Below are 20018 nucleotides of genomic sequence, written 5' to 3'. Positions count from 1 at the left end.
TAGTTGCTTATTAGCATGCATATTACTAGGATATTGGCTGTTTATTAGTACTTATAAAGCACATATTAATGCCTTATTCTGCATTATATTTTACATCCTTTAATCCACCCAATACCTAAACTTAACCTTACTATCTATTAATAAGCAGTAATTAGGAGTTTATTGAGGCAAAAGTAATAGTGAGAATTGGACCCTAATCTAAAGTGTGACCAAAAAATAATTGTCTTACCAAAAGACTTGATTTTCTTTATCCCCAAAATATATATTTTTTTTCCTATTGATTTTGCAGTGAAATATGCCCCGGATATGTTTTTTTTTTTGTTCACAAAGGACAGATTTTAATGCTGTCTGACGTGGAGCTGAACTGACCCATGGCGAAGTCAAGCCCGACGCCGAGCCCACAGCCCACCCCGAACGCAGCGTACAGCGGGGCTGGGAACGACCCGTGAAAGACATGGAGAGGAACCAGCCCGTCATCCACGCTGTAGAAACTCAGAGTCCCTGCGGGCCGGTCCAGAAACACCCCTACACGGGGACTGTAGTTCACAGGGATCTCCTCCTTCTGATTGGCGTGCATGGCAGCACAGCACGTGTCTGACAGCTCCAAGCTCCACGATTGGCTGTTATACCCAAGCCCCGCCGCTGGAGCCGCCCCTTTGCGGGGCATTGAGGCACTGGCCACACCCAGAGACGAGCCCCGCCCCCTCCACTCCACCTCCCAGTAGCAGCGCTCAGAGGAGAGGTCCTGGACACACAACACCTGCGTCCAGCAGTCGAAGCGCTGAGGGAGGTCCGGGAACGCCTGGGACGTCTGATGAAGAGTGGCTACAGTGTCTCCGTCAGACAGGACCAGGCGCCGGTGGGCTGTGTTCGGGTCCAGGGTCAAATCACAAGCATCTAATGGAGACCGAGAGAGAGAGACAGATGAGAAGGAGGGTCTGAGAAAGATTGGACAGAAGCTAGAGATAGATAGATAGATAGATAGATAGATAATCAGACGTCATGACGTCATGAGGAGGAATAAACTCACACTGCAGGATCTCGTCTCTGGTCCTCGGCTCTGGGGCCTGAATACTGTCAATGCTAATTTCTCTCACTGTAAAGAAAGATTGAGACAACCAACAGCTGTAAGAAAATATGATCATTCAAATATTTTAAAAAAAAAATCTATCCGTCTGTCTGTCTGTCTGTCATCTATCAATCTGTGTATCATCAATCTGCCTGTGTGTGTGTGTGTGTGTGTGTGTCTGTCTGTCTGTCTGTCTGTCTGTCTGTCTGTCTGTTTCTGTCTGTCATCTATCAGTGTGTGTGTGTGTGTGTTTCTGTCTGTCTATTTGTCTGTCTATTTGTCTGTCTATTTGTCTGTCTATTTGTCTGTCTATTTGTCTGTCTATTTGTCTGTCTATTTGTCTGTCTATTTGTCTGTCTATTTGTCTGTCTATTTGTCTGTCATCTATCTGTCTGTGTGTGTGTGTGTGTGTGTGTGTGTGTGTGTGTGTGTGTGTGTGTGTGTGTGTGTGTGTGTGTGTGTGTGTGTGTGTGTGTGTGTGTCTCTGTCTGTCTGTCATCTATCAATCTGTGTGTATCATCAATCTGCGTGCGTGTGTCATCCATCCATCCATCCATCCATCCATCCATCCATCCATCCATCCATCCATCCATCCATCCATCCATCCATCCATCCATCCATCCATCCATCCATCCATCCATCCATCCATCCATCCATCCATCCATCCATCCATCCATCCATCCATCCATCCATCCATCCATCCATCCATCCATCCATCCATCCATCCATCCATCCATCCATCCATCCATCCATCCATCCATCCATCCATCCATCCATCCATCCATCCATCCATCCATCCATCCATCCATCCATCCATCCATCCATCCATCCATCCATCCATCCATCCATCCATCCATCCATCCATCCATCCATCCATCCATCCATCCATCCATCCATCCATCCATCCATCCATCCATCCATCGTTATGCATATAGTATAAACTGTAAAAGATAACATTGTAAATGCTCACATGTGGGAAAAGCAGGATTGATAAAGGAATTGTCAGTTGGTGAGTCCAGGAAAAGAGAGGGATTCACTGCACAGAGAGAAAGACAGAAACAGTTGTTTTCCTTCATGTAATTCATTTAACAAACCTCACCATGATGGAATAGGAAAAGCTACAACCCCAAACCCGTCAGACATTACCTTGTGTCGGCTCTCCCCCTACAGAGAAAACAGAAACACATTTATAAATGCATTTTGTTGAAACGTCTCTTCGGCTCACCAAGGCCACGTTTATTTGATCAAAAATACAGTAAAAACTGTACAATATTATTACACTTTAAAATTCTCTGTGAATATATAGTAAAATTTAATTTATTCCTGTGATCAAAGCTGAATTTATCATCATTACTCCAGTCTTCAGTGTCACATGATCCTTCAGAAATCACTCTAATATGATGATTTGATGCTCTAACATTTCTGATTATTATCAATGTTCAAACAGTTGTGCTGCTTCATAATTTTCTGGAAACCTTGATGCATTTTTCATTTGATGCATATTCTTTGATGAATAGAAAGTTCAAAAGAACAGCATTTATTTGAAATATAATGTGTCCTTGTTGAATAAAAGTATTCATTTGTTTCAGAAATGTTTTATCTACTGACCCCAAACTTTTGAACGATTGTGTATGCTTTATTCATTTATGTTTATTAATTGTATAAATGTTTTATTATTTAAACAGTACAATTTAGGTTTTCCATGACCAATTTTCATCCTCTCGCTGTTGTTTCAATGTAGGGTATTTAAATCTATAAATTCAAATAATTTACAATTTACATTATTTTATAAAGGTATAAAGTATTTTAAATGGTTAATTATTCACATTAATAAAGCATTTAAACTGTAAAGTATAATTTCAAATTATTCTTTAATCATCTGCATATACTGATTGACTTACAGACACTGGAAGAGGCGGGGCTTCGCGGCATCACTGACTCCGCCTCCTGTATAGTGGGTGTGGCCTCTTTCACTGTGATGGTACAAATGTGACGCATGTTAGAAGGTTTGAAATCTAAATTTATTTGAAAGGTTTTGCTTTGTTTGAAACATGCCTGAAAACACACCATAGCAGACAAAAATAAGGACATTGAGGTACTTGACCACAGTTCACATGAGACTATGAGCAGGAAATACAGGCGTTTATCTGGATGCTAGACAAACCAGTTTGACCAGTAAAGATTTCTTGACAAGCCTTAGCTTTGTTTCTTTGTGTGTTGGTTTATGTGGGTATATTTAGGGTACACATTTTGCCCTCAGAAGTTAGTAAGCTTTATATTAAAGCAATAGAAATCATATGTCGTCATTTAGACTGCAAAGTAAACGTGTGTATTCTTGAGCTCACCCGTGTCTTGTCTCTTCTTCCTGTTTCTGGGTAAGAGAGAGCTCAGACTCCATCTGTCCGCTGATGAAGAAGAGAATGAGGAAATTTAAGAATAAAATCCTGAACTCAACACTTATTCCAGGCAGAGTGTGTGTGTCACTCACATTGTCTGGCCGGCTGCTGTCGGTCCGCAGCGTTTGAGCTTTGCTGTGAGGGACTCGGACTTTCTCCATTGACTGTTAGAAGGAAAACAGGCATAAACATGCTATTCCCAAAGGAGTCTGTTAAATGTCCATAATGGGACCTGAATCAAACGTCACCTTGCTCTTTGTCCTCTCTCTTCAGTCTCGGTCTGATTGAACTCAAGCTCCAGCGGTCCGCTGAGAATTGAGAGTAAAACAGCTTTAAAACATTGAAAACCCTTCATTTAAATGACAATGTGTGTCTGTACGTGATTTCACCTTGCTCTTCATCACGTGTGCTTCTGCTCTGTGTGCTCTGACGTCTCTGAGAGCTTTGATTTTCTCTTTCTAGAACAGAATCAGGACTAAAATCATATTGATAAAACACAAAAGTGAACAATAACACATGAAGTGACACTAGGGTGAATGGTAGAGTTATTTTTTTTACTCTAGAATCAGACCATTTAGACTAAAGTTTTTGATTAAAGTATGTGATATTTTCTCCTCGAATTCTCATTTGTATTAGTATGTGAATTTATTAATTATTTAAATTGCATCTATAATATTTACATTTATATAGTATTTAAAATGGTACATTAAAGTTTATAAAGTATTTGAAATGTAAAGTTTTTATTTTATAAAGTATTTAAATTGTTTTTCCATATGAAGATCATGGTGCCAATGTTGAAGTGATAAAAAAAAAAAAAAAAAAAACTGTATTACAGTAATTTTCATAGTCTAATATTAAAGGAAATAAATAATGTATTATATTAATAATAAATAATAGTTGAATCATTCAAAAGTAAATATATCTAGTAACACTTTATGATGAGACTGTGAAGAAAATATGTTTGATTATCATAAAAAAAAATTATGTAATGAAAATTTCTTTAATGTTATAAAAATAGGCTTTAAAAAAAAGAAAAGAAAGAAATTAGGATATGACGTGTACATCTTTGTGAGATTCGTCCAATGAAACCCACCCTGCTCTCTGTTTTCTCCCCTCCGTCTCCCTCTTCCTGAACTTAAACTCTGGGTGTCTGCTGAGAAATCAAACACACAGTGGTCAAAACTACACCGGACAGATGTTTGTCTTCAACAGATGCTCTGTCTTTATTTCTCCTTCTCACCTTCAGTGTTTTCTCTTTCCTCTCTTCTTTGTGTCTCTCTTGGTCTCAATGAACTGCGACTCCTGTCGGCTGCAGAGTGAGAAACTATAAATGACAAACTACAGATGATCACAGACAGGAGACAGGAGTACGAGTGTGTGAGACGCGTGTCTTACTGTCATCTCTCTCCTCTCTCGCTGGTCTGGCTGGTCTTTGGGAGTTTGTAACACCTCTGTTAACTGCTGTACAAATATAAAAAACTATTAAAATCCTACATACAGTCACACAAACTCATTTCTGTCAGAGTAAATCATATCGCTTTGAGCAAACTGTCTCACCTCTTGGCTCACTGTTTCTCACGGCTTGTGGACGCGTGTGCACTGAAGAAAGTAATAAAAAATATATATATATGGCACACCTGATATTTGCCTAAATTAAATTACATTAGGAACTTAAAAGTTTTACCAGATCCTCGTGTGCTTACTGACGGCAGTGGTGGGGGTCCTGAAACATATTCACATACATTAGATATTCTAAGACAGAAAACAAAAAACAATGCACTGGTTTTATTCATTGTTTTCATACCTTGCGCACGGGCAGCTCTGGTTCCTTTTCCAGAAAACACTGTGATGAAAAAACAAGGTAAAGTGCTGAGAAGGTTTATAGACAAATGACAGACGAAACTAGGACTCAACCAAACACTGTGTTGATCATATTATTTATAATATCAATTTTGTGTTACATACACACATACACTCACTCGCCACTTCATTAGGTACACTTGTTCAACTGCTCATTAATGCAAATATCTAATCAGCCAATCACATGGCAGCATCTCAATGCATTTAGGCATGTAGACATGGGCTGTGTTTGAAATCGCCCTCTATACCCTCATTCACTATCCCCTACATTACTCCACTAATATACTGTAGTTCACTTGAAGGAGTGAATGAAAACGAGTGAGTGAATTCGGACACTGAGTGCGCCGGAAGAGCTGCTGATTTTGCCTAGTTTGTACTTGCTGTTTAATAATCATTTGAAACTTAGAAAACTGGCAGCTCCAGTAGTAATGGAAACTAGCATGTATAAACCTTAATTAAACAATTTAAAAGGAATTTATACCTGTATGATATATTACGCTTTATTGAACATGACAATGAGTTCACTATAAAAAAGAAAGAAAATTATCTTTTATTATTTTTTTATAATGAGTTTATTTTATATTGTTTTATGTATTCTTATAATTATTTTTATTCATATTACTGGCATCATTTTATCTGTCTCTGTTTTTGTTATTTATATTGTTGCATTGGCATTCCACTTTGAAATTGAAAAAACTATCAGATATGACCTTTTTTTTTTTTTTTTTTACTAAATGCGGTGAACTCAAAAATTTACTTACGCTTCATTAAGCCTCCTGTTTTCTGGCCGTTGCGGTCTGCCACTGTGAACGGTGTGGTGTTGAACACTGAGGAGAAACACAGATAATAATGACCCTCCAGTGACCCTGTACTTGACAGCATTAGTTCAGTGTTTGTGTGTACCTGTCTTGTTGATCTTGTCCAGCTCCTGGTCGCACATCTCCTCCACTTTCTCCCTGAGCTGGACAATGACGCTCCTGACGGGATCAAACGTGGCTTCAGGGTTGGCGGTCACAGCTCCCAGCTCTCCCCCCTCCAGCGGACAGCACAGAGACTGATACGTCTGTGGAGACCAGGAGAAGAACACGGCATCAGAGACAGTATGAAGAGACTATTCATTTGCGTCTCTTAGATCCTGTTTACAGCTGGTATTAAGATGCGTTTTGGTTGATCAGATCACAAGTGGAGACACTAAATACAGGTGTAAACAAGGTCTAAAACATTTTGAGCTTGTCCACTTTCAGACACTTCCACAGGGAGTCGAAAACACATTAGACCAGATTGCTTTCGTAGTGTAAACGCTCGTGTGGTTGAATGTCTTCAAACAGCCACAAAAGACCGTCTACTCTCCGTCTACTGAACTAATGCGTAAACATTATGGGAAGAGCTCTAAACAGACGGGATTTAAACTTTGTCGGATGAAGAACCAAGTTTGGTTTGAAGATGAAAAACGTACCAAGCACAATGTTCTCTCACCATTCCTGATTTCTAACACACACTCACAGCGTTCGGCTGGTCTTGTGTCTGTCAGAGCAGAAACTAAAGCTGATGCTCTCCGTATGTTTTTCTGTCGTCTCCGGTCACGTTCATATGTAAATTGCGCAAGCTTATTTTGTCCATTAGATCAAAAGATCTGAAAAAACCCATACATTTACCAGCCCATAGACCCTCTCCTTAAGAAACAATATAATCACCTAGTTGCATAAACTCCCACTCGTGCAAGTCTGGAGAATCATGACTGTTAATGAAGAGGGAGGGATTATCATTAATTAGCCAAAGTCTGTAGAGTACAAAAAGACCAAAGGGCAGCACCTCAGCAGTGTGACTAGCTGTTGAACAATGGCAGGAAGTTGGTGTGCTGTTCAGTCTCTGGCACTTTGTGTTTGGTTCTGTGCGTTCAGTCATGCTGTTCCGAAGTGGAGTGATCTGCCCCAGAATCCTCAAGCTCTGACGTTCCAGCAAACTGACCAGTGGTTTCAAAAGCCAGTTCAACAGCAATCTAGTCAATGGTTTTCTCAGCAGGTTCAAAAGCCAGTTCAGCAGCAATCTAGTCAATGGTTTCATCAGCAGATTCAAAAGCCAGTTCAACAGCAAGCTAGTCAATGGTTTCCTCAGCAGGTTCAAAAGCCAGTTCAACAGCAAGCTAGTCAACAGTTTCCTCAGCAGGTTCAACAGCAAGGTAGTCAATGGTTTCCTCCGCAGGTTCAAAAGCCAGTTCAACAGCAAGCTAGTCAATGGTTTCATCAGCAGGTTCAAAAGCCAGTTCAACAGCAAGCTAGTCAACAGTTTCCTCAGCAGGTTCAACAGCATGCTAGCCAATGGTTTCCTCCGCAGGTTCAACAGCAAGCTAGTCAATGGTTTCCTCCGCAGGTTCAAAAGCCAGTTCAACAGCAAGCTAGTCAACAGTTTCCTCAGCAGGTTCAACAGCAAGCTAGTCAACAGTTTCCTCAGCAGGTTCAACAGCAAGCTAGTCAACAGTTTCCTCAGCAGGTTCAACAGCAAGCTAGTCAACAGTTTCCTCAGTCAGTTCAACAGCAAGCTAGTCAACAGTTTCCTCAGCAGGTTCAACAGCAAGCTAGTCAACAGTTTCCTCAGTCAGTTCAACAGCAAGCTAGTCAACAGTTTCCTCAGCAGTTTCAGCCTAAGCAGCCAGTGGCACAGGCAGAGGCCCTTGACAAATGTACTGTAGCTGATTATGAGCAGATTCAATGTGGACCACCTGGTATCAGTGGTGCTGAGTGTGCTGCTATCAACTGCTGCTTTAACGGACAGCAGTGTTACTATGGGAAGGCAGGTAAGAGTGTAGAGTCAATGTGGAGGCATTCATGTTAAACTGATCCTCAGCAATAACCTGCTCTTGTAACTCGTTCCAGTGACTGTCCAGTGTATAAGAGATGGTCAGTTTGTGGTAGTGGTGGCTAGAGATGTTACGCTGCCTCGACTGAGCCTGGATTCAGTCCGTCTCCTGGGTGGAAGTGATCCAGCTTGCAGTCCTGTGGGATCCACACCTTTCTTTGCTATATACCAGTTCCCTGTCACTGCATGTGGCACAAGCATGATGGCGAGTAGCTGCTTGTGGTTTTGTTCTGCGTGGCTTAGAATGGCTTGGATGCTAACAATGTTACTATTTGCAGGAGGACAGTGGATATGTGGTGTATGAAAACAGAATGACCTCCTCATATGAAGTGGGTATCGGACCACTTGGTTCCATTACAAGGGACAGCCATTTTGAGTAAGTGATATGCTTTATCATAAATGTGAATCATTGACACATGCTACAAGCTCACTGTTTGTTGTCCAGGCTTCTCTTCCAGTGTAGGTACTCTGGTACCTCTGTGGAAGCTCTGGTTGTGGAGGTCAACACTGTTCCTCCACCTCCACCAGTAGCTGCTCCTGGACCCCTCAGGGTGGAGCTTAGACTGGCAAATGGTCAGTGTGTCACCAAAGGCTGTGCAGAAGGTAAGTGTTTGTCCCAAGTATGCCTAAAGCCTTTCTAAAACTCCAGTTTCTAGTTAAACACTGCATTCTCCCTCAGGGGACGAGGCGTACACGTCCTACTACAGTGATGCTGATTATCCAGTTACAAAAGTCCTGCGGGAGCCTGTGTTTGTTGAGGTGCACATTTTGGAGAGGACTGACCCCAACATTGTCCTGATGCTGGGACGTTGCTGGGCGACATCAACCCCCAGTCCACTCAGTCTACCCCAATGGGATCTTCTGGTTGATGGGTGAGTAAGGCCAGTCTTTATCCATCTAGTGTGCTGTAAGGCATTTCTGACTGCCTCTTTGCCTTTCAGATGCCCTTACCAGGATGATCGTTACCTGACCACATTGGTTCCAGTGGCTGGATCATCTGGTCTTCAGTTCCCGACCCACTACAAGCGCTTTGTTGTGAAGATGTTCACATTTGTAGATCCAGCATCACTGGCTCCTCTGCAGGAAACCGTATGCTCTACAGCCTTACCTCAACCCTTAATACTAGTGCTTTTTTACAGTGAATTTTATGGCTTAACCCTTTCCCCTCTGTTAGATCTTCATCCACTGTAGTACAGCGGTGTGCCATCCCTCCTCTGGCTCCTGTGAGCAAAGTTGCACTAGGAAAAGTGAGTGCTTGCTGTAAGTTGACTTCAGGAACTGAGAATTTATTTAAATGCCCCTCATGCTTCTACCACTTTTTACAGGAAGAGACACGCACTTCAAGACCATCTCTAGTGGGCAAACTGTGGTGTCTAGTGGACAAGTTAACCTGGTCAAGTGAATTTAAGTGTTTTAATAAACTTCAAGCAACTCAACACGTTTCTCTTTGGTATTCATTTTTGTCTGGTGTTGGATGTTTTTATTTGACTTCTGCACCACTAAACCTCTTTTGTGCATTGAGATTCTTGACTTGAACTAAACAAGCCAAGTTTCTGCCTAAGCATTTAACTTTACTATTTGCCAAGTTCTAGTCGTTAGCTTGGGGCCCCTGTTCATGTTTCACATATCAAATTAAGGTTTTAGCTTCTGTCTGTTTGAGGCTTTACACATGATTTTATGGCTGGACTAGCATAACTGCATTATATTGATGGCCAAACCCCTCTGAGGTCACTTGTTGGCTTTTTGGCTTTTTTTTTTTTTGGTCACGTAGTATAGAATTTTATCGGGATAAAGGATGAGTGCAGGTTGTTTTTTTTGTTTTGTTTTTTAGGGTAGTCCCAGTAATGTAGACTACTTTGACTTAAGCATTAATCCCTTAACTGTTGTATCCCAACTAGGTAGCTGTCCAAGGCCTTGTTTACACCTGGTTTACCATCCACTTTTTTTTTTTCCACCATTCATTGTTTACATGCGCACCTTTGTTTCAGTCTAACTGAATTATTCCGATTGGTGACTCTGAATGTAGTGTTTACATGAACGCTAAACAAGTGGCCAGTTGATTTGCGTTTTAGCATTGCTAAGAAAATTCCCACTCCTCCGTGAGAGATGGCCTACGAGACCGGTGTTGCTCATCAGTAATCACGCCACCGGCCTCGCGCCGTTCTCCTGCGCCCCTAGCCTCGTCCTGCTCGCCACAGTAAACAATGAATGGCGACTGTAGCACGCAAAAGCCGAATCCTGGACATTTTGGGTGATCTCGAAATCCAGGGCAGACTCGTCACAGAGACTCATGATAAAACGGCGTCTTTTGAGTCAACTAGTAGCCTAGCCTAGTTTTTACTGGTAGGCGTGGCTTGGAAGTGGCGTAGGGCAGCGAAGTAAGTGCATTCTGGGAGTTGTTGTCTTTCATCCACATGAGCCAAAAATACATTTTCTGGCTTTTCTCAGTCTAGAAGGCTCCAAATTCTAAAATAATTTCACATTTCTACTACATAAATGACCCATTTTAAATACACATTCATCGTTCCAGAGGTGAAGTATCCCTTTAAACTTTCTTAAATTATACAGGCCTGTTGCCATAAGAAAACTATGATGTGTTTCAAAGAAAAAAACAATCCAGAACAGCTAAAACATCTAATATAAAAAAGGCTGAATTCAGAATGGCAGAAATAGTACTAGCATGCTATTCTGATTTCAGCTCAATGTGGTTTTATGTATGTTCAAAAGGGAAAAATTGACTTTTGAAGAAATCAGGACAGAAGTGGAAAAAAGAGACGGATTATAACACCAGGTGTAAACAGGAATGTATCTCCCTCGTCTACTTGTGATCCGATCGATCAAAACGCCTTAATACCAGGAGTAAACAGTGTCTCAGGCAAGTGGCCTTTCTGTCTTTTAAATTTATGGAAGCCCGCAAACATTGATTTTAGAAAACCCCACATGTCCCCAAAATAGATTAAACCAGTGGTTCTCAACAAAATCTGATCTTGCTGTGGACAATAGAGGGGCCTTGAAGTCAAAAAGGTTGAGATTAAGATTGGATTAAGCCATCATCTGACCTTCAGGAAGTAGATATTGTCCTGGCAGTTGATGAGCTCTTTGAGTTCTCCATCTTTATTCTTCAGCTGTTTGACTTCGGACTCCAGTTTGGTCACGACGTCCTGGGTTTCGTTGAGCTTCTCCTGCCCGGCGGAGAGCATCACGTCCTGGAGAAGATCCAGCATCCGCTGCACTGACTCCTGGAGCTCCGACAGGACCGCATCAGCCTCGTCCCGCACCATGTCTGAGGAACGCTTCACACACACACACACACACAGTGAGGATCCTCCAGACTGTGATCTTGAGCAATGGAACTCATAAAACCAACAGAATATGCATATATAATGTTGTTTTGTTGTGGGAGTGTCATAAATATTTACCGTGAGCGTGTCTAAGACTTTTTTCATGTCTTTCAGGTCTCTCTCTCTGTCCTGGAGTCTCTGGTGGTTCTCAGACAGAACTGCGCCCAGCTCTTTCTAATTCAACAACAATGATCAACGCACAAAACAAGTGTTAAGAATAGACTGGAATGTGGACTGGAATGAATATGGAGTAGAACAAGACTAGGTCATGAATACTAAACCACACTTACACATAACTACAGCACTTCAGAGTTAAAGGTGAGTCATGTTTTTCTGTGGCAGTGAAAGAGCATTATTCTGAATGATGTCACTGCCTTCCTTGCATGCGTGATCATTTTACAGGCTCACTGACGTTATGACACGTCAAAAATATAATGTCCTCAAAGCAGCTGTTATTCAAATGGAAAAAGCTTGGCATTCGTGTACCTTATAGAAAATTGCTTTAATAAGAGAGGCTTGTTGTAACCTGTATATTGTAGCTTTTGAAAACAATGAGAACAATAAACATTTGACACCTTAATATTCATCAGTATTATTGATCTGACAGCACTGATTCTGTTGTATGAGAACTGAACTGAGCTGAATGATGACATCTTTTTTGCAGAACTGCCTTATAGATGAAATGAACTAATTTAATATTTGATGATCTTTACAACTGAACTGAATCAGCACTGAAGTGACTTCAGTTGAACGACAGACGAAATGAATAACAGTATTGTATAAAGCGCTATAGAAATAAAGGTGACTTGGCCTGAAATTTCCTTTGCATAAAAGCATTGTCATTTACAATTTATTTACCATACTTATATCCAATAATACTATGGTTTTATAATGGGGATTTATAAAAAATAATTATAAACCAATATGACCAATATGGTATTGTGCATGCATCCTTAATTATAAGAGTGCCAAAAACATATAAACGATAAATGCTAAGTGTGTGTGTGTGTCCTGGTAAACCCTTCATTATGGAGGCAAAATGTCCCCACAAAGATTGGCAATATCCGAAATTGGGAAATGTTTTGGTCCCCATGAGGAAAACAGCTTATAAATCATACTAAGTGTTTGTTTGTTTTTAAATATAAATGCAGAAAGTTTTCTGTGATGGGTAGGTTTAGGGTTTAGGGGATATAATATACAATTTGCCCAGTATAAAAATCATTATGTCTATGAAAAATCCCCATAAAACGTGAAAATGGTTCCCACCTGTTTCTCGGAGCGCTCCGCCTGTGTGGACAGGCTCTCGTGGCCCTTGTGCTGGTTACTGGTGCAGAGCCAGCACACGTACATCTGGCACGAGCGGCAGAAGAACTCCTGCAGGTACTTGTGCTCGGGGCAGATCTTCTCACTCAGGTTCCCCGTGGGCGCGATCAGCTCGTGGCTCTTCATCTTGTCCTGTATGTCGTGGGGTTTCAGGTGAGTCTCGCAGAACGATGCCATGCACACCAGACACGTCTTCACGGCCGCTGTGGGCGCCGTGCACCGGTCACAGGGCACGGCGGAGGCGGGCAGGGGTTTCGGGGCTCCTTTGCTCCGTGCGCGCGCGCGCTCTGACGCGGAGGATGCCGCGCGCCGCGCGCTCTTGATGGACTCGCGCCCGGAGGGGTTCAGGGTCCCGCGCCGGAGCTGCTCCACGGCTTCAGCCAGCATTGTGTTCCGGCAGAGAGTGGGACGAGGGTTGAAGGCCTGCCGGCATTCAGGACAGCTGTAGGTTCCGCTTTTCCTGCCTTCATTATCCCAGTAATCTGCGATACAAGCCTTGCAGTAACTGTGGCCGCACGGGATGGTCACGGGGTCAGTGGGCAGATCCAGACACACGGGGCAGTTAAACTGCTCCTCTGTCCACACACGACCACTCATTCCGAGGGTGTAAATTCAAATTAATTCTATAATAAAATAAAGCTGAACCTAATCTACTCCACACACACACACCTGTGATTCAGTGTGAATGTTCCAGCTGTGAGAGTGTCTGTCTCTCCGGTTTGACTGGCTGTGGGTGAGACACTCACTGAGCAGGTTTGGGGAGAAAAGCAGGCCTGAGTACAGTGCATTCCTCTTCGTTTGCATTACAAGTAGGCCTATATGTAGGAAGTAAATGAAAGAATAAAGCCAAATAAAGTATAATAAAAATAATATATCTTCTGAGGAGAATATTTGCCTTTGCAACATTGGCATCATACTAGACTGTTGCCAGGGTGTTGCTATGCGGTTTCCAAGTCAAAAGAGTCCATCCTCAAGTTTCTGAGTTCCTTTTTTCCCGGTGAAAAGCTTAAGTCCAGTCAGTTAGAGTCGAGAAATAGCCAATATTTGGGTAACTTTTTAATATTTGCTGCGGGTTTATTATTTTTGTGTAAATGGTGCATTGGGAGAAAACACGGAGGCTGTTTCAGTGCTTAAAATTTCTGAGGAACGGAATACTTTTGCGAGAGAAAGTATCTCACCATTTTTACATCAAGTGGCCCGTATTATTGGCTCCGTAACACATCGCATAATTATATTTGACTGAAATGCCTGTGTTGAAATATTTTACTCTACAGTTATGCTCCGCCCATGATAAAACTGCTAGATGGCTGGTTGTGCAGAAATGATGACAAGGACCAAGAAGGAGAAGAGTAATGTAAAATTCATAAAATTGAGGTTAAACCACTGGAGTCACATTACTTTAACGATGTCTTTACTACCTTTCTGGGGCTTGAAAGTGGTAGTTGCTTAGACTGTCAATGGAGGGACAGAAATCTCTCAGATTACATCAAAAAGTGTTTCATCATTTGTGTTCCGAAGATGAACGAAAGTTTTATGGGTTTGGAACGACATGAGGATGAGTAATTAATGACATAATTTTAAATTAGTTTTCAAATAGTTGAAAAATAAATGATTACCACTTCCACCAAAGTACTTTCTTTTTTTTTTTTTTTACCAGCTGTCGATTTTAAGGTGATTTTATTTATGAAATTGTATGATATTGAAATAGTGTGTAATGCATACTCTAGTACCCTAACTATCAGCAATAGTATTTATCAAATAGGCTACTACTAATAAATGGTAATAAAGTCTCTCTCACTCACAAATGCATGTTAATAAATAGCAAATGCAAGCAGTCTATGTTCTAGTTCCTCATCCGTTTCTCCTTCTTCCTTCATCCTGTCTCCCCAGAACTAACAGTCAATCCCACATGTCAGAAGCCATGAGTTACTGAATGTAAGAGAGTGCCAGCAGAGGGCGGCGTTGAGCTTGTAATGCCGAGAGAGGAAAGAGCCTTGAATCTCTCATGAATTATTTAATTTCCACAACTTCACCCACCGGACCTGAAGGAGACAGTATTACTGGCTCAGATGACGTTTGTCAGGGCTTGAAAGAAAACAGCAACATCAATACTGGAAAAGGAATTCCAGTATATCCAGGATCTGATTCCAGTTAGGAGCGGCTCCAAATTATGTTACATATTCAAATAGGAATCTTATATGCATGTTTATGAAAGGCTTGATTTGAGACACACACAAACAAAGTTCATTCAAAGTCATGCCTGTGAGATGATTTAAACAACAAATATTCTGGCTTAAATGCCTTCCATGATTCTATATCAGCCATTTAATAACTAGTTTAATGAACTACGCGTGTAACCCATTAATCACAGTTTGGCTAGAAAAGCACTATTACAGTATAAAAGTCATTTCTATTCTACAGAAGAAAAACAATGTAAAATATACATATATTTTATCAAATATGCTATAAATGTAGGCCTATATAAAATTATTACTGCAAAATACTGTTATTTGTTCTACACTTCCACTTTTACCATAAAAAATAATAATATAAATTTTGTTTTTTGTAATGAAACTTTTTATATACCATTTAAATTTTAAAGGATGTTTCCAGGAATCACTGCTTTGATTAAATGTTATTTAAAATAAAATCTTTGTTTTTATGGGGATTTTACAGAATCTTTAAACACTCTATATCGGGCATAACCTATTCAGGTAAACTGAGCAACGGCAACGTCAGGTAATTTAGGAGTGCCTAAATTCACTCTGCTTGCTCTTGAATTGTGCTTTTGAAGATTAGAAGCTAAAACACACACTCTTTGTGTTTATGTGTTATGATAAATAAGGAGCGCTTCTGATGGGCCCTGTAATAAAAACTCTAAATTATGTTCCAAAGCAATTAATAAAGCGCTCTAAATGGAGATTTATACCATGCATTTGCTGTTTACTCATTTCACAAACTACATATCACAGAATAAAATGAAACCATAAATAATCAGGCATGTTAATGAGACTTTATGTCTGTTGAATCTGTGAGGAGTCAGATAGTCAATAGTCTCTGCGCAGAGATTATTCATTCCCACAGCAACGTGTTTTACTCAGTTTTTGACAGTCTGCTCTCTGACGCTGATGAAATCACACCGAACATGTCCTTCAGGGACTTTCAGAAACTATAAAAGATATCTTTACTCGCACCAGCATTATGTGTGTGTGAAGCGAATTCATTACATCTGTAGAAATCGAAATACTTTGGCAATATAATCAGCATTTCTTAGAATCCGCGTGATGTTCTTGAGAAGTTTCTTGTTCGTGTGAGTATGGTGCGTCATGCATGTCAAGTTGATGCTGTGGCTCCAAAACTTCTCAGCTGTGTTCAATCAACACATCTGTGACCTTCTCAGCTGATTTCTACATAACATGCTCATACTCACTGCTCCAAAAATCCAACATTCACCCCTCGGATATCAAGAAATGGCAGGTATTCCTTCTTGTTTTCATGTCAAAGACTCTTTTGGTGAAATATGCTTATTTTACACAACAATTAAACATTTCTTTTGATTTGACTGTGCTTTCCCCTCTCTGCATGTGTGAGTGTTAGCTCAGGAGTGTATCCTCTGAGCAGCTTTCATTAGTGGTGTGTCTGGACTGGAGGCCACAACAGGTCTGCTCTGATAACTCTCTCCAGCTGCTGGGTAATGCTTGGTTTCCTCCCATTAGAGAGGAAAACCTCCAAACAGCAAACAGCTCATTAAAAAGCCATATCACTTACCCACTGTTAGAACCGCAGACATCATTCATCAGAGGGACTGAAGACTCGGCCTAGAGGACACGACGTAGAGAACACTGACGCTCAGTAATCAACTCTACACGACCGCTAATGACCAGAGTTATTCACCTTTACCATTCACACCCAATACACAACTGCAGATATCAACTTGATAATGTTAAAATGAAAAGTCACATCATGCAGTGTACGATGGACGGATGAATATAAATAGATAGATGGATGGATGGATAGAATTGATGGACGGATGAATATAAATAGATAGATGGATAGAGAAATGATGGACGGATGGATATAGATAGATGGATGGATGGATAGATGGATAGATAGAAATGATAGATAGATAGAAATGATGGACGGATGGATGTGGATAGATAGATAGATAGATAGATAGATAGAAATGATGGACGGATGGATATAGATAGATGGATGGATGGATAGATAGATAGAAATGATGGATGGATGGATGTGGATAGATAGATAGATAGATAGATATGATGGACGGATGGATATATATAGATAGATAGAATGGACGGATAAAGATAGATAGATAGATAGATAGATAGATAGATAGATAGATAGATAGATAGATAGATAGATAGATAGAAATGATGGACGGATGGATATAGATAGATGGATGGATGGATGGATAGATAGAAATGATGGATGGATGGATGTGGATAGATAGATAGATAGATAGATAGATAGATAGATAGATAGATAGAAATGATAGACGGATGGATATAGATAGATAGATAGATAGATGGATGATGGATAGATAGATGGATGGATGGATAGATAGATAGAAATGATGGATGGATGGATGGATAGATAGAAATGATGGATGAATGGATGGATGTGGATAGATAGATAGATAGATAGATAGATAGATAGATAGATAGATAGATAGAAATGATAGACGGATGGATATAGATAGATAGATAGATAGATGGATGATGGATAGATAGATGGATGGATGGATGGATGGATAGAAATGATGGATGAATGGATGGATGTGGATAGATAGATAGATAGATAGATAGATATAGATAGATAGATAGATAGATAGATAGATAGATAGATAGATAGATAGATAGATAGATAGATAGATAGAAATGATGGACGGATGGATATAGATAGATAGAAATGATGGATGGATTGATAGATAGAAATGATGATGTAGATAGATGGATAGATAGATAGAAATGATGGACGGATGGATAGACAGACGGATAGAAGAAAGGCAATTGTGGTGTTTTGACACCCAGATGGATTTTTATTTATTTATTTTTTGCAATGTACAACATAGAAAAACATAGAAAAAGTTCACAGTGTATAAAGGCAGTGATCATGTGTAGTAAATTCATTTTCTTTTTTATTGCATAGAGAACCTTCTGCACTGAGAGAGTGCAGCATCCATGCAACATCAGCGAAAGAAAGAGAGCGGATCAGCGAGTGTCCAGCGCTACATTAAAGTTCATCAGGGCTCATAGTAAAGAATTAACAAAATATTTAATAAAACCTATATTTTCATTTAAACGCACTCACTGCTGGACAGAAGAAGAAAAAGCTGTCATACACAAGTTACTTCTTTCATCGTCTTATGTTCGCGGTGGAGTTATAGCAGGGGAAAAATACCCGATTCCATCAACAACAACAAAAATCATCATTTGTGTATAAATATATAATGCCAGCTACAAATATACATACTTATAAACGTACATCCCTTTAGGTTCAATAACACTATTTCATACTGCCATGCTCCAGTAGTAATTGATTTTAAAAGAATAATTAACCAATTAAACACTCTGTCATTATTTAGCCATCCTCATGCTGTTGAAAAACTTGCTTTCTTCCGAGGAACAGAAAAAAAGATTAGCAGAATGTGTGAGCCACTCTTATTCCTCCACGTTCAAATACATATGCATGAAATTTGAGAGCTTTTAGCAAATACAAAAAAAAATGCAGTCAGTAAACACAAATCTATTGTATGGATCCAGAAGAAGTGTATAAGTCATATGGACTACTTTTATGACACTTTTATAGTGGTGTTTTGTGCATTAGAGAGCTTGACAGGAATACTTCACTGTATGGAAAAGAGCAACAACATCCTTACACATCAACATTCCAATCAACCAATCAGATTTGAGGGATAGATTTATAAGTGTAGGCTTTTACACCATTCTTATTCACCTATCATTTCCCACTGATTTTAGGGATACGTTTAGGAACAGGGATAGGGTCAGGACTATGTTTATATCCCGCCGACCTCACCGGTAGTGTCTTGCCTCGGGAAAAAGCCGTGAACGTTTGGAGTGACACGAGGGTGAGTAAATGACGGCAGAACTGTCATCATTTGGGCGAACTTTCCCTTTAAAAAGTGCCTGACAGACATATCGACACTGGTGAACACATGTGTAAGAGTGTGTGGACGGCTATATATCCATGAGCTCAAGTCTTTTACTGGACGATGAAGATAACAGTCTGCACTGTACGCGGCTCACCAGTAATCCTGAGTCCGTGTATCTCACATCCACCGCTTGAGTTCTGGAGCCGAAAGGACATAAACCAGGAAAAGATAAGGGAAACAGATGTTCAGGCTTATTGTGAGACGTCACAGCTGCCTGGAACCACTCGACTCAAAACGAGTTCTGCGCTGCATTTTTTTCTATTGTGAAAAACAACACAAAAGCTGAAGACGCCAGCACACAGAGCAGTGCGTCACCATTCAGTTTGAGCTTTACGTGAAAAGCAAAGATGCCAGAATTCCTCTTGCTCCTCTGCGCTTTAGGAAGTGTGCATGCTTTGTGAGTGTCGGTCTGTAGTTATTACAACGCGTGTGATCAACTGAACCCGTGACTTCCGGTTTGAGATGACATTTAGGAAAGGAAATGCTACAAGAAAACTACATGGGCCCGTCTTATCCGAACAACAATCCTTTGCGTTTTCCTGCATCTTTTGAGATGCAGGTTATGCGCTCGACCTTCCTGTGGATCCATGCATTTTCCAAGGCGTCTGCATGGACGGATAAGGGTGTGTTAACCGTGGTCACGCACCCCTGAGAAAGCATGATGTGTGTCTTTGTGCATCAGCTGTGCATGTAGCTGCAGGGTGGATCCATGGAAGGGAAGTCGTACTTGCCCAGAGGAGACGGGTAATACGTGGTGGCGTAGACGTTGGTCTGTGGCAAGGCTGATGGGAAGAAGTTGCAGCTTTCATCCGGTGGAAGCAGGTTGTTCTTATTCAGAGTCTGCGGGAACAGAGGGAAAACACAAAAAGTGAGCTCACGGATGTTGGACAAGTCTCTTCAATATTTCAAAGGCCACGGCGTGTTTTGCATCATGCTGCAGCGGTCCTCTGATGTCAACGCTCCGAGGGAAGAGATGCAAC

At 40.7% G+C, this 20018-nt stretch overlaps 3 protein-coding genes across 11 annotated transcripts in view; 1 reads left to right on the top strand and 2 right to left on the bottom strand.

Annotated features, from left to right (window-relative positions):
- Window positions 1-237: 237 nt before the first annotated feature.
- On the bottom strand, window positions 238-13580 carry trim25l (tripartite motif containing 25, like). 2 transcript variants are annotated; one of them, XM_084424979.1, is made up of 20 exons: window positions 12789-13549; window positions 11601-11696; window positions 11241-11474; window positions 6229-6388; window positions 6087-6152; window positions 5270-5308; window positions 5150-5188; window positions 5023-5064; window positions 4861-4926; window positions 4706-4774; window positions 4559-4618; window positions 3855-3923; window positions 3714-3773; window positions 3558-3629; window positions 3415-3474; window positions 2971-3042; window positions 2216-2233; window positions 2040-2105; window positions 1031-1096; window positions 238-897 (listed from the first exon to the last, which is right to left on the bottom strand). In XM_084424979.1, exons 1-20 carry the CDS (start codon window positions 13440-13442, stop codon window positions 323-325), a joined length of 2583 nt encoding a protein of 860 aa, XP_084281105.1. In that variant the 5' UTR covers window positions 13443-13549; the 3' UTR covers window positions 238-322. The 2 variants fall into 2 exon arrangements, with proteins under 2 accessions (XP_084281105.1, XP_084281106.1); XM_084424980.1 differs by lacking the exon at window positions 2216-2233 and having other exon boundaries at window positions 2959-3042; window positions 12789-13580.
- Window positions 7144-9617, top strand: LOC311300612 (zona pellucida sperm-binding protein 4-like). 7 transcript variants are annotated; one of them, XM_084424987.1, is made up of 10 exons: window positions 7144-7359; window positions 7409-7623; window positions 7816-8119; window positions 8199-8386; window positions 8460-8557; window positions 8627-8784; window positions 8861-9053; window positions 9123-9270; window positions 9356-9428; window positions 9507-9617. In XM_084424987.1, the coding sequence occupies exons 1-10, from the start codon at window positions 7332-7334 to the stop codon at window positions 9581-9583; spliced, it is 1482 nt and encodes a 493-aa protein (XP_084281113.1). In that variant the 5' UTR covers window positions 7144-7331; the 3' UTR covers window positions 9584-9617. The 7 variants fall into 7 exon arrangements, with proteins under 7 accessions (XP_084281113.1, XP_084281111.1, XP_084281109.1 ...); XM_084424985.1 differs by having other exon boundaries at window positions 7144-7347; window positions 7528-8119; XM_084424983.1 differs by having other exon boundaries at window positions 7144-7347; window positions 7396-8119.
- Window positions 13581-17877: 4297 nt separating the features above from the next.
- sema5bb (sema domain, seven thrombospondin repeats (type 1 and type 1-like), transmembrane domain (TM) and short cytoplasmic domain, (semaphorin) 5Bb) overlaps window positions 17878-20018 on the bottom strand; it is a 66170-nt gene continuing 64029 nt past the window's right edge. For both annotated transcript variants that reach the window (XM_084426990.1, XM_084426991.1), the window contains one exon: window positions 17878-19878. In XM_084426990.1, coding sequence (XP_084283116.1) covers window positions 19717-19878 — 162 coding nt within the window. In that variant the 3' untranslated portion in view covers window positions 17878-19716. The remainder of the gene's footprint in view (window positions 19879-20018) is intronic.

This window comes from Rutilus rutilus (genome assembly GCF_951802725.1).
Source record: "Rutilus rutilus genome assembly, chromosome: 12".
NCBI lineage: Eukaryota > Metazoa > Chordata > Actinopteri > Cypriniformes > Leuciscidae > Rutilus > Rutilus rutilus.
The sequence above is the reverse complement of the archived record's forward strand: the minus strand, read 5'-3'. Positions and strand labels throughout refer to the sequence as shown.

What these genes read in the sequence shown, in the direction of transcription:
- LOC311300612 (XM_084424981.1), top strand. Translation starts at nt 7,165, where the DNA reads ATGGCAGGAAGTTGGTGTGCTGTTCAGTCTCTGGCACTTTGTGTTTGG. An exon ending in CATGTGGCACAAGCATGATG is followed by an intron (nt 8,387 to 8,459) that starts GCGAGTAGCTGC and finishes TACTATTTGCAG; the next exon opens with GAGGACAGTGGATATGTGGT. An exon ending in GCAAAGTTGCACTAGGAAAA is followed by an intron (nt 9,429 to 9,506) that starts GTGAGTGCTTGC and finishes CACTTTTTACAG; the next exon opens with GAAGAGACACGCACTTCAAG.
- trim25l (XM_084424979.1), bottom strand. Translation starts at nt 13,442, where the DNA reads ATGAGTGGTCGTGTGTGGACAGAGGAGCAGTTTAACTGCCCCGTGTGT. An exon ending in GAGAGAGGACAAAGAGCAAG is followed by an intron (nt 3,630 to 3,713) that starts GTGACGTTTGAT and finishes TCCTTCTAACAG; the next exon opens with TCAATGGAGAAAGTCCGAGT. An exon ending in CAGAGACGAGATCCTGCAGT is followed by an intron (nt 898 to 1,030) that starts GTGAGTTTATTC and finishes GGTCTCCATTAG; the next exon opens with ATGCTTGTGATTTGACCCTG.